Source organism: Amblyraja radiata, chromosome 46 (assembly GCF_010909765.2).
Source record: "Amblyraja radiata isolate CabotCenter1 chromosome 46, sAmbRad1.1.pri, whole genome shotgun sequence".
In the NCBI taxonomy this organism is placed as follows: Eukaryota; Metazoa; Chordata; class Chondrichthyes; order Rajiformes; family Rajidae; genus Amblyraja; species Amblyraja radiata.
Window position 1 is genome coordinate 8,021,413 of NC_046001.1, and position 12,668 is coordinate 8,034,080.

The 12,668-nt window shown below is 43.7% G+C and overlaps 1 protein-coding gene across 6 annotated transcripts in view; it reads right to left on the reverse strand.

Moving 5' to 3' along the window:
- Positions 1–12,668, reverse strand: part of avil (advillin) — a 37,122-nt gene that overhangs the window by 5,041 nt on the left and 19,413 nt on the right. For all 6 annotated transcript variants that reach the window (XM_033015442.1, XM_033015438.1, XM_033015439.1 and 3 more), the window contains 13 exons: positions 11,733–11,929; positions 10,910–11,018; positions 9,433–9,543; positions 8,207–8,412; positions 7,910–7,988; positions 7,477–7,575; positions 6,191–6,344; positions 5,457–5,557; positions 4,678–4,815; positions 2,356–2,514; positions 1,876–2,055; positions 1,550–1,695; positions 756–900 (listed from right to left, as the gene is read on the reverse strand). In XM_033015442.1, the coding sequence (XP_032871333.1) occupies positions 756–900; positions 1,550–1,695; positions 1,876–2,055; positions 2,356–2,514; positions 4,678–4,815; positions 5,457–5,557; positions 6,191–6,344; positions 7,477–7,575; positions 7,910–7,988; positions 8,207–8,412; positions 9,433–9,543; positions 10,910–11,018; positions 11,733–11,929 (1,824 nt within the window). The remainder of the gene's footprint in view (positions 1–755; positions 901–1,549; positions 1,696–1,875; positions 2,056–2,355; positions 2,515–4,677; positions 4,816–5,456; positions 5,558–6,190; positions 6,345–7,476; positions 7,576–7,909; positions 7,989–8,206; positions 8,413–9,432; positions 9,544–10,909; positions 11,019–11,732; positions 11,930–12,668) is intronic.

The following is a 12,668-nucleotide window of genomic DNA, read 5'->3' on the forward strand; positions in this document are numbered from 1 at the left end:
CTTGCGGCAGCCAATTTGCTTTCCATTCAGCTATCTCTCCTTGGATCCCATGCGATCTAACCTTCCAGAGCAGCCGACCATGCTGAACCTTGTTGAATACCTGACTGACGTCCATGTACATAACATCTACAGCTCTGCCCTCATCGACCTTCATGGTCACGTCTTCAATCAGATTTGTGAGACACCACCTTCCACGTACAAAACCATGCTGATGATCCCTAATCACCCCTTGCCCATCCAAATGCCTGTATATCCTATCCCTCAGGATACTCTCCTGTAACTTACCAACTACAGATGTTAAGCTCAGATTTAAGCTTTCAAATTCCCACAGGGTCTTTCAGCTCCCGGTTCTTTAGCTCCAAGTAAACCCCTCCTCCCCACAGACTGAGCAAAGATGGCAGATTTCCTGCACCTGAAGGACATTGTGAAACAAGTGGCTTTTTTAACGACATCAGTCGATTTTAAAGAGATGAGCTCCAATTCCAGATTGATCCCATTTAAAAAAAATTTAATTTCCCAGCGACTGTGGCGAGATTCAACCTTGTGTTAATGGTCCCAAACTCTTGTCTACTTGTCCAGTAATTCATTCCCTCCCAAGGTTGAAGAGACACACTCTGGATAAAGACCTTTGCCTCAGTGGGATAGATTGGCCCTTCATCCTAGTCGATTACAGACTGGCTGGGCACAGAAAGCCAGTAATCTCACTTTCAGGTAACTACTTGACAACTGCCTTTCCACTGGTCAGTTCCATTTACCTGATCCCATGTATCCAAGAGCATGACATCATCTTCACTGAGGTCTTCCTGAATGAAATTTGTGATCTCTTCTGCGATGAATCTCCCCGTTTTGTTGGAACATTCAAACAGACGGGATTGATAATCCACATTTTCCTCTTGTAGTCTGCACAGGAATAAAAATATTCTTCACAATGGACAGAGATAATTTGCAGAACAAGAGCACAGTCCCATTTCCTGTCATGAAGGGTCAGCATACCCTCAACTAGCTTGGTGGGGGGGTGAGGAGGAGGAGGAGGGTGCTCCTGGGCCTGGCTGCTGTTGATTCCTGGAATCTTATTAGCTAGGTGTTCCAAAGCACTGGTGAATCAAATATTAAAGAGCTTCTGTCATAAACATCATGAAGCAGTGGAAATGAGGAAGATTGGAAATAATTGCCCGCCTGAAAGGGTGGCGAGGCAGAAACCTCTCCACACACGAGCAGGACTTGTATGTGGGTTTGAAGGACTCTGGCCTGCAGGACAAGACCCAGACTGAGTGGCTGTTCTCAATTGGCATGGACACACTAGGCTGAATGGCTTAATTCGAGTCAAAGCCTCAATTGCTACCAGTGGCCTGCAAGGGGTCATGAGAGAATAAGAGTCAGAGACATGGTAGGACTTCTCAATGATGCTCATTCCCTGGATGGGTCGCCCACTTACACTTCCTATCCGAGTGCTGAAAGGACACATAACCAAAGTAGCAACCCAAGGAACTTTAGCTCAGCTTTGAGAGAGGACATGATGAAAACAATGATTGGAAGATTCGCCTTTTACCTTTTATCATTTGCATAAGGTGCCTTTCCACCAAGCGCTTCCCAAAATTCCAATGGTTCTTGGCCCTCAGCAACAGTGGCCTCGTTTCCATTGGACATAAGGGCAGCTAATTCCTTTGCCATTTCACGTTCGTCCCCACTGGAGCCCTACAAATATGAAGAGAAATATCTGAACCAAACCCTTAAACTTCCAGCAGTATTATTTCCTGATTAGAGCAGCTCTCACTATAGATTAAGGATTGAACCAATAAAATAAGCTATGCCAAAAGGGGTTGCTCTTATCCCAAGTTTGGTTGATATTGTGTCACGTAGTTTCAAGTCTTTTACCTTTCCAAACCACAGGTAGCAAATTGTTTTGGTCGTTAGAAGAAAAACATCATTTGAGTTGAAGGATGAAGCGTAGGGCAGGACCTCGAATGCTTTGCTGCTAGACTTATCGAAGCTGTGGATCTGAAAAAGTCTGATGAGCGGCTCTTCTTGTTGGCCGCTCTTCCTCGAAGTGCCCCCCTAATAAATGATCAAAAGATACACTTTGTAAATGAGCACGGTAGTTATTTAAGGTGGACAAAAATGCTGGAGAAACTCAGCGGGTGCAGCAGCATCTATGGAGCGAAGGAAATAGGCAACATTTCTGGCCGAAACCCAAAACGTTGCCCATTTCCTTCGCTCCATAGATGCTGCTGCACCCGCTGAGTTTCTCCAGCACTTTTGTCTACCTTTGATTTTGTTATATTCGTTATATTCAGTTCTGTGCCACTGTTAACCCTGATTTTAATCCCATACATCCATATTAAACCTGAGACTTACTTCAAAGATGATCAGTTTGCCCTGGAAGATGGTCATGAAGTGACGTGGCTCCTTCCCCATGGTGACCCGAACCTGCACTGGTTTATCACCGAACCTCTGGTCAATCTGGACCGCCTGATATGCTGAGGCAGTCAATTCATCTTGTGTGGCATGACGACCCTAGGAAAGTAGTCACTAACTTGGTTAAAGATACTCATAACTCGAGTTATTGCTCACCAGTGCCTGGAAATTGGACCACCCCGTTATGGTAAGCCAAATGGGTGCTGCAGGAAGCAATGGTGCACAACTGAATGGCCCCCAAACAATTGGAAAACTGGAGAAAACCACCATTTAAAAACACAATCTCTGGGGGTGGTTTTCACCCCAAATCTTGCAGAACTTTACATGCACAGTTCCCAACAGCAGCTGACTGTGCAGCTCACTGCTACTGTGTCAATGCCACACAGACTGCTCTTAAATGTACACTCTTCACGACAACAGCAGAAAGCATTACAGTGGAAGATGGAAATTGGCCTGAGGCTTCTGGGGGAAAACAAAATAATTACTTTTGCAATGCGATGGACTGGTCCACCCCAAGGCCAAGCCATTTCCAGTGAAGGGTTCAAAGCAACAGTAATCACAGCATTTTAACTACACATTTTAGAACCACTGGTGACCGATTATTGTATGTGCTGCCTGTGGACAAAAGTGGAGCACAGACAAATCTCAGCAGAGGCTGTGGGCAAAACATCGCCGCCCCAGTGGGAACTCTAATTAGTTTCTCCTTGCCAATTTACCACGGGAGATGCTCTTTATTTTACTGATGAAAGCAAAGAAGGTTGACAAAGGATACAGCAGAATGTAGATCAGTTGGAATTTGGGACAGAAATGGTAGACAGTTTATTCTGCACAAATGTGAGGGAGTGCATTAGAGTGGTCGAATGCAAGAAGTACAAAGTAAGTAAAAACTTTGATGTACGGAGGGATCTTGGGGCATAAGACCATAGCTCCCCAAAATTGGCAGCAGAAGTGGATAGGGTGATAAAGTAGGTGTATGGAATACTTGCCTTCATTGGTCTTAGCATCTATATATTTTCAAAACTGTGTGTGTGTGTGTCAGGTTTATGGCCTTTGATTCGTTGGTCTGCCAAAACCACACGCTAAAACTCAGAGATTTTTACCATTTCGTTAGCGATTTCACTTTTACATTCGCATATCCACTCCGCTGCCGCCCGGCTCCTCCAAAAACGCCGACATTTTTCCCCATTTCGCTAGCGATTTTACTTCCCCCCCCCCCCCCCGGCCCGGCTCTGTCACGCTGGCCGAAGCCAAAGATCGCCTGCTCCACCCGCTGCTTTTCGCCGTCCTCGCAGGCGCATTGAGGGCGTATGCAGCGTCTTGACGTCGTACGCATAGTCTTGACGGCGTACGCCTAGCACGTGGCGTTGCGCGATGACGTCAGGCCGCCCCCTCCCCTTGCAACCGCACGTTGCGGGAACAGACCCAACGGGTCTGCACTTGGTATAGTTTACTATAAAAGTCAAGACGACGTTGCAGTTATATAAAACTGTAGTTAGGCCGTGTTTGGAGTGTTGTGTGCAGTTCTGGTCACCACACTATGGGAAGAATGTGGAGACTAGATGCAGTAAAGGTTCACCAAGTTGTCAGAATGGGAGCGCATTATCTATAAGGTGATGGTGGACAACGTTGGATTCCTTTCCCTGGAGCACACGAGGCAGAGGGGTGACCTGATAGAATTATGAGAGGCATAGATTGGGTAGATAGTAAAGTCTCCCCCCCCCCCCCCACCCACCCACCCCCACCCACCAGAGAGAAACATTAAATAGAGGGGACAAATATAAAAGGCAAGATGGGGAAGTTTAAAAGGAGAAAAGCAAGGCAAGATTTTTAAGAAAAGTGTAAGAGGCTAGAACATGATGTTTTAGTAATGGTGAGATAAAGATGACCACAAACACGACTAGATTAGCTTAGAAACCATCTGGTTTACTAATGTCTGCTGACCTTGCTTTGTATGGGTGTCTCTAAATGCCTTGTGAAATGGCCCAGCAAGCACCCAGTTATACCAGTACCATACTGATTCAAATCATTATAATTAACAGAAACACATCCTAGCTATTATTTCTATTTCATTCCCTCAGGAATTAGGCAAATCATGGATGCATCAGGACAGAATGCAAAAGCCTGGCATCTTGAAAATGTGTGGGTTGCAAAAATGAAACGAGTACACAAACTGGACACTAAGCACAACTTAAATGTCTCAACTGGAAGTCTGTTGTAGGTTGGTTTATGATGTCTTCTTGTGCATGATTCAAATATCCATACCTGCCAAATGTAGAGGATAAAATGCTCCTTCCTATTCACTAGATAAGTGTACAAGATCAGATAGCAGTCGCCGCCATAGAAATATCCATACGTGTTTGGGTCCACGGGAACCAGTTCAAGGTTCTCTATTCTCCAAACCTACAATCAAAAGAGCAAGTCAGAGTTCATTAGCTTTGTGGCCAGAGGAAGCAGAGGGTGTATGTTTAGAAGAATGAGAGGTAACCACATTGAAACAAAATTCTTACAGGGTTTAATAGGGTGGGATATGGAGGATAGACCCAAAGTGCTGGAGTAACTCAGCGGGTCAGGCAGCATCTCTGAAGAAAAAGGATTATGGAGGAGATATTTCTGCTGGTGGGGTAGTTTAAAAATCGGGGTAACTACCTCAAAATAAAAGGCAGGTTACTTTGGACTGAAATAAGGATAAATTTCTTCTCTTGTGTGATGGTGAATCTTTGGAAGGTGTTTCCAAGGAGGACTGTGGAAGCTCAATCAATGATTCCACTTAGAACTCAGATCAATAGATTTTAGATGACTGAATGATGGGATATGTGAAAAGGTAGGAATATGGAAGCAGATTACCTTGTTGAAAAGTAGAACTGGTTTGAGGGGCCAAGAGGCATGTACCTACTCTAATATCTTACATCCATTGGTTTTTACATCAGACATCTATCTTTTCACTGTTTCCATTCATTCATCTGCCGAACAATGTCTTCATTGGTTCCACCATCTTTATACTTCATGGCTCTCAATGCTAATCTTTAGTAATAATACTGTACCTCAGTTTTCCCTGTACCATCATCAACCATCCTCTCTTGAGCAGCCATCCCTGGAATGGCATGCATTCGGGTAGCATCAAACTTCTGTTGGCTAATCTTGGCTGGAAAGGGAACAGATGCAGTGAAAGATTAGCAATATTATGAACTCCTAAAGAGTAACACAGGCCTAGGTCCCGGCCATTCAGCCCATTTTACCATGGCTGATCTACATCTTAACTCTGTCCATTCCCCTTAGTTCTATATCTACATTGGACTTAAGGCCATATATCTTTTCTGGATTCTGTGCATCAGAACCATAAATGGTATCCACATGGTCAAACCAGGCCTATGTATGGATGTAGTAAACTTTCCCCCCCCCCCATTAGATTCTAGATTTCTAGTTCATTTGTGCACCATTCCATAGGAAGGGCCGGATTGTCAATGCAAAGTACTTCTGAGAACCACTCACAGAAAGGTGACAGTCCCATATTTCCTGAGAAGTCCCTGTCATGCTCATTGTGACCCACTCCAAGTCATACCCCTGCTGAAATTTGCAGTTACACTTAAAGACCAAGAAACTATGATTTGTACATGACAGCTACATTTTAGTGATTTGTGTGAACAGACGTCAATCTCTCTGGATCTCCACTTGGATTATAAAAGAACATTTCTATCATTTGAAAAGATGTCAAAGCTAATCCATTCAGCACACATTCCTGCCCAACATCCGAATAGTTCATACTGGGCATACTCACCAACATTACCAACGGTGTAGGTCTTCCCTAAACCCACTGTCTGCCCCTTCACCGACCATTTCTTGAAGAGTTGTTTGAACATGGCCGACTCCGCTCTGTCATTGACGATCTCAATGTTAATCGTGTTTGGGTAGCCCTTCAACTTCATAAACTCCTGCGCGAGACAAAATAATTCATCAATTGAGCGATAAACTATTTTTTTTTAAATCTCTCTAGGAATAAAAACTGAAGTTGCTGTATAAAATTTATGAAGAACTATTTCTTTCAGCTGAAAAGATCCAAAACCAGCACTATACATTTAAACTAATAGGTAAATGGATTAGAGGGAAAACAAAGGAACATTTTTTCCACTCAGTAGGTGGTATTGGTATGGTTTCTTATTTTCTAATCTCAGTCTGAGGGTGGGGTGGAGGGGGAAATGGAAGCCGAAACTTTCATTACATTTAAAAAATGTCTGGATGTACTGCAGCTCTATGGACTTAGAGCATTTAGACTGGGTTGCACTGACTAGCATGGACACGACAGGCCAAATGGCCTCTTTTGTCATTGTTTTTCCCCCCCTAAATTCTATTCAGTCTGGTTCTATTTGTAAATTCTGACCAGGGAAAGACAAACTTCAAGTAGCTCAGGCGGTGGAACCAGAGCAAATTTTCAGCTCTCGCATTCAGCAGGGTGGGCAATGAGTATAGAAGTTGGGACATTATGTTACAGTTGTGCAAGGCATTGGTGAAGCCACATTTGGAGTACTGGGTTCAGTTTTAAATCATACTGCTATAGGAAGGGATGCCATTAAGCAGGAAAGAGTGAAGAGAAGATTCACAAGGATGTTGCCAGGACTTGAGATACAAAATTTATAGGGAGAGTTTGAGAGATAGAGAGAGAAAATAGTTGAGAATTCCCACTACACAAAACCACATCTGCATATCTTTAAGAAATGAGTGTTGAAATAAATTACGGTATCTTCCCCGCCCCCCCCCCCCCAATCTAAATTCTGCAAGAGAAAATTTTATGCCATATCTCTGACTATCTCAAAACTTTGCGTCGCGATCTGCAAATTCTGCTGGGGTAAATTTCTCTTTCCCAAACAGCTGAAACACACGCTGCACAAACAAGGTTTACCTCAGGCTAACACTGGACTGCACATTCACGTGTACAAGCCATACTGAAAAAGTGATAAGTCAGTCACCAAAATATCATCTGGACGTTTGCAAATTCAAAATGAAACCCACAATGGACATTGGAAGGATCCACCATCTGAACACTGCAGTCAATTCTATTGTACTTACCAGGGCTCCAGACATTGCAGCCTGTTTTTCCATCTTTGTAGCTAGTTTTCCTTTCCAGACATAAATCTTGGTTCCACCTTGGTCAAGAATGAAGCAATCCTGGAAGATATTGGAACAGGTTCATATTTTTAAATACAAGAACTCTGTTGGAAGTAATATATATGTGACCACTGTACATAGGATGCAAGTTTCATTGGAAGTCCAACATAAACAAGGTCTTAAGAAAAATATCAATGAAAATGTCCACATATTTCCCCCGTTACTCACTATCCCTGCAGGTAGCAGTCTGATAACAGTTGCAAGACTGTCAGTGTTAAATCTTGGCTAAAGACCTAGGGCTTGTGACGTAGTTCAATTAGTTAGTATCAGCAATAAAGAGAAGAGTGGAAAGAGAAGAGCCCTGCCATGTATGGCTAATGTGCTGGGTACTCACATTGTGATCTAGCATGTCCTGGACGAGAGGCCTTGTGGCAACTTCTGTGACCTTCATTTGACCATCAGCATCTGAAACACTGAGTTATCAAGTTTAAAAAAAATGTTGGTGCTTGCAGCTATCATTTAGTTTGAAAGCTATACAGAACTTCATACAAAATAATGCAGCAGTGCTCTAATCCAGTTCACCATAGAATAATAGATACATACTTCATAAATCTACTGTCCACTATATAAAACATGCTCCATGCAATATTCTATATTTACAATTGTATACATAAACCACACCCAATCTTACTGGTAGAGGCTAAGGTTGGCCTTCTGCTGCTGATCTGCTTTCTCATCAAGTGTTGATGGGTTAATTTTCTTTGTCCTTTCCCCAAGAAACTTTGCCAAAACCTTCACCAGCTCAGGAGAATTCGGTTCCTGGTCGCCTTCGATTATTCCGATGCCTGCACGCCCACCTCGCTCCCGATCTCGAATATCCTTTGCGAGTTGCATGCCCTATGTCAAGGGCAAACGGGAGTTCAAAAGAACCATTAACTAGTGTAATTTTTGTGAGGAAGGGCTGTGCTTATGGACATCCCAAAGCCCTTTGCAATCAACATATTTTTCCAAATGTTTGTAGTGTAGGAAGCACCCCAGCCTATCTGTGCAAAGCAAGTTCCCACACACAGCAATGTGATAATAGTTAGAGCCTCTGTGTATCTTTTATATCCACTTGATGGGGTGAAGGGAGATTTGATATCGGATCTGAAAGACAGTGAGCACACCTGCAATTCTGCAAGGAGAGTGTCAAAGAGTTCAAGGTTACTGGAGTGGAGCCCAAACCTACCACCTTCTGGCTCGGAGACGAGGGTGACACCCACTGAACTATAGCTGACAAATAAAGATGCCAGAGTTGAGTAGCAGGGGATCTCACTGTGCAAAGAACCAGCGCAGTCACATTTCATATCATCTGGAAAATTGAACCAGGATTTTGGATGAGTCACCGTTATGACTCTGATGCAAATTCTGTGCTGGGGTGCATGTGATGAGCGTAATTCCCTGTGCAACGTCCTTTTGGAGTATTGCGAGAGAACATGGATGCCATGGTCCCGAGGACTTGCATTGTACAACGCCGTCTTACTCCTGCAGTGTTAACCTGGGAGGCCCTCAAGACTTGGTAAAACCCTTGCATTCTCCCTGCATTAAATTAAACCCACAACACTCCCAGATGTCCAGGAAGGACTAACTGGGTCCTCATTCACCACCACCCCAAGCCATCGCCGTCCCAATGCAATTTGCTACTGGCAGATCTCCTGACCTCCAGGTCACCGCACTACCACCCCTCCTCCCCAGTGCCAGTGTGATCTCTCCTTCACCCACACAATTCAAACACAACCACAGAGAAGTTATTTAAGGCAAAAAATGTACAACAGTTGGTTTGTATTGACCAGGATAGAAGTAATTTCCACACCCCAATGCAACTACACCATTCTAAGATTTCCTTTAGAGTGCACCAGTACTTCAAAGCAGTGGTACCTTCAACCGTTCCATTCTGTTACTCTCTGGCCCATTCCACTGAACGATGACTTTGCCGACATCCAAAAGAAATACATCACCCAAGTTGAAACTCTCCCAACTCATTTCAACCTGTAAACAAGAGCACACATTAGAGCACATATATCGTTCATTGTAAGATCCATTATTGGTCATCTGCAATAGGCTGGGTAGTTCAGTCAGCTGAGATTTGTAGTCAAGACCAGAAGGTGTTTTCATCTTTTTGGGGCATTTATAACAAGTACCACAGAGTGTGTGGTGAAATGGGAGATCCTCCAAATGCGTGATACTGGGAAAGAACACCACTGTCAATGCACAGTGAAGATCTTTCTTGCAATCAATCTTCTCCAGCAATGTCCCATGGTTGGGTGCTGATGAATGGGTTTCTATCTGTATGCCTTGTGTTTTTCTGCATGGATGATTCAGCTTTGCTTCGCAATATTGAAAGCGTACAGCAAGGTTGGTTCCATTCAGATTGATTGCAACAGGTAATATTCTGAACATCAGTTATATACAGCCATTCTTTCAATCCTTTACTGCACAGATCCCTAGCCTTAGAAGAGGAGAGAATGTTGCTTTGTTACATTTGCTTTGTTTTACCATGGATTGAGAATGTTGAACATTGATATGAAGGTTGAACACAGGAACAGGCCCTTTCAGACCAAGATGGCTGTGCTGACAATGATGCCAAATTAAACTAACCCCATCTACCAGCACATGATCCATATACCTCCATGTTTATGTGTCTGTTTAAATGCCTCTTAAACCCCACAATGGTATCTGCTTCTACCATCTCCCCCACCCCAAACAGTGCACCTACCACTGTGTAAAAAAGGAAAAACCTGCCCTGCACCTCTCCTTTAAACTTTCCCCTTCTCACCTTAAAGCTACTCCCTCTAGTATTTGATATTCCACCCTGGCAAAACAGTTCTGCTTGTATGCCTCTCATCATTTTATAAACTTCAATCAGGTTTCTCCTATCTCCAAAAAAAAACAATCCAAGTGTGCAATCTTTCCATATAGCTAACATGCTCTAATCCAGGCAGTATCTTGGTAAACCTCTTCTGTGCCATCTCCAAAGCCTCCACATCCTTCCTGTAAAGTGGCGACCAGAATTGCACACAATACTCCAAATGAAGCCCAACCACAGTCCTATAAAGTTGCAGCACGACTTCCTGACTTGTATTCAATGCCCTGAATAATGAAAGCAGGCATTCCATACACCTTCTTTACCACTATCTACTTGGTCTGCCACTTTAAGGCACCTATGGTCTTCAAGGTCCCTTTGTATATTAATGCTGTTGTAGGTATTGCAGTTAATCATATACTTTCCCCTTACATTTGGCTTCTCAAAATTAAAATACATAGTCCAGAGAGGTGCCCATGCCTAAACTATGGTCTTGATACAGTGAACTTTTACCCCACTTGGCTGCCGGCAGTACTGGAGTTCTAACGTTACCTCAGTGGCTGCGACATTCTTTTTTCCTTTCACACGGAGGAGGCGCTCCACATCGTAAATGTTGGTTTCTACGTGTTTCATCCCAGAGGCTACTCCCCCTTTCTTGTAGCTGCAAGGAACGGACACATTGTCATGGAAATGTGGAGGTGGGTGGTAACAGGGTGTTAAACAATACATCTGTGCAGTGCTACAACATTCACATAGTGCCTTCCATACACAGCGCAGGACTTCCCAAAACTGGTGGGTAAACATGATTACAGAGGATGTTAGAGCGTTGCAGAGTACAAGTAGAGGTTCAAAAACCTTTTTTGACTGAGCTGCCAATCTAAGCGGGACACACTGAAGCCATATCCAGCAGGCCATCCATGAGATATTATCAGAACACGTAGAATTTCACCTCACCATTAACCTAGGAACTCACTTTTGGCTCAATTGTGGTGTAGAAGGATGTATCAGGAGCAGCCCCATTTTCCCCACAGTATCATTGAAACACAAAGATCAGTTGATAAAAGGTCAGTAACCAAAACACTAGCTAATTTCCTCTCTAATTAAGGGGCACAAAAGCTTTTGTAATCTTCCTTCCACTTTTCTATGATTTTGAAACAATAGATTTTCTTTTTTTTGCCAGTGACTATGAAAAGGAAGGTGGAACCTTGTGAAACTTCTGTACATTGTGTAGCATTTGGTTAAAGCTGCACAATGCAGAACAGAATTAACTCACAACGCAAGCAAAGACAACAATGTACATGAGTAAAAATACAGTAGAGCCCAGAGAGGCATAATGTCTCTCGATCCCCCGTTCACAGCATGAGAAAGGACTCACATGATACCACTTTTGAAGTAACCCTTGAAGATCTCAGACTCATGCCCTTGCACTTCTCGATGCTGCACTGGACTTCCATCGAGATAGTCATCCAACTGCATGGTGTTGATTGCAGCTGCGCCCTGCTCATCCTGCGATGACTCCAACCCAATCCAGTAATGGATGTCACGCTTGAAACCACTGGCAACATTCTGGGTCTACATGATGGGCGAGAAGATTAGATTTCCAACTCCAACAACCAGTTAGATTGCCATCATGTACTGACCTCCCCACCATCGAAGGGATCCAGAGGAGGCGCCGCCGCCTCAAAAGAGCAGTCAGCATCATCAAAGACCCACCCACACCACCCTCTCATTTCACTGCTGCCATCCAGAAGGTGATATGGAAGTCTGAAAACCACGACATCCAAGTTCAGGGACAGCTTCTTCCCAACGATCATCCAGCTATAGAACACTGCAAACACTAATAATTTCAAACTACAAACGGTCTTGGTTGCACTAGGGACTTTTGTTTTGTTTTGTGTTATATTGTTTGTTTTTTTAATTGAACTCCCTTTTTGTCTATTATGTTATCTGCTGCAAGTACGAATCTCATTGCTCAGTTTTGGTGTATATAACAATGAAACACGACTCTTGACGACGAAAGTGTTTTTTCAGGACCATCTTATCTTATATTACTAAATCTCCGATCTTGACCGCTTTTGGCCTACTGTGCTGTGATTTCCGAGAGAACGCCGCCACCTACGGCTGTCATTTTTGGCCACCTCGCTCAGAGCCCCCCTCCACCGTATGAGTGCGGAGGTTTTTTCCCGTCGATGAAAAATTAGTGAGATATTAATGTTTTTACAAAATTTCCCATTCTCTCTGCTGCCCCCGCTGGCGGCAGGGGGAGGGACTATAAAACCAGGAAGCAAGAGGGTCACTCGGTCTCTGCCAG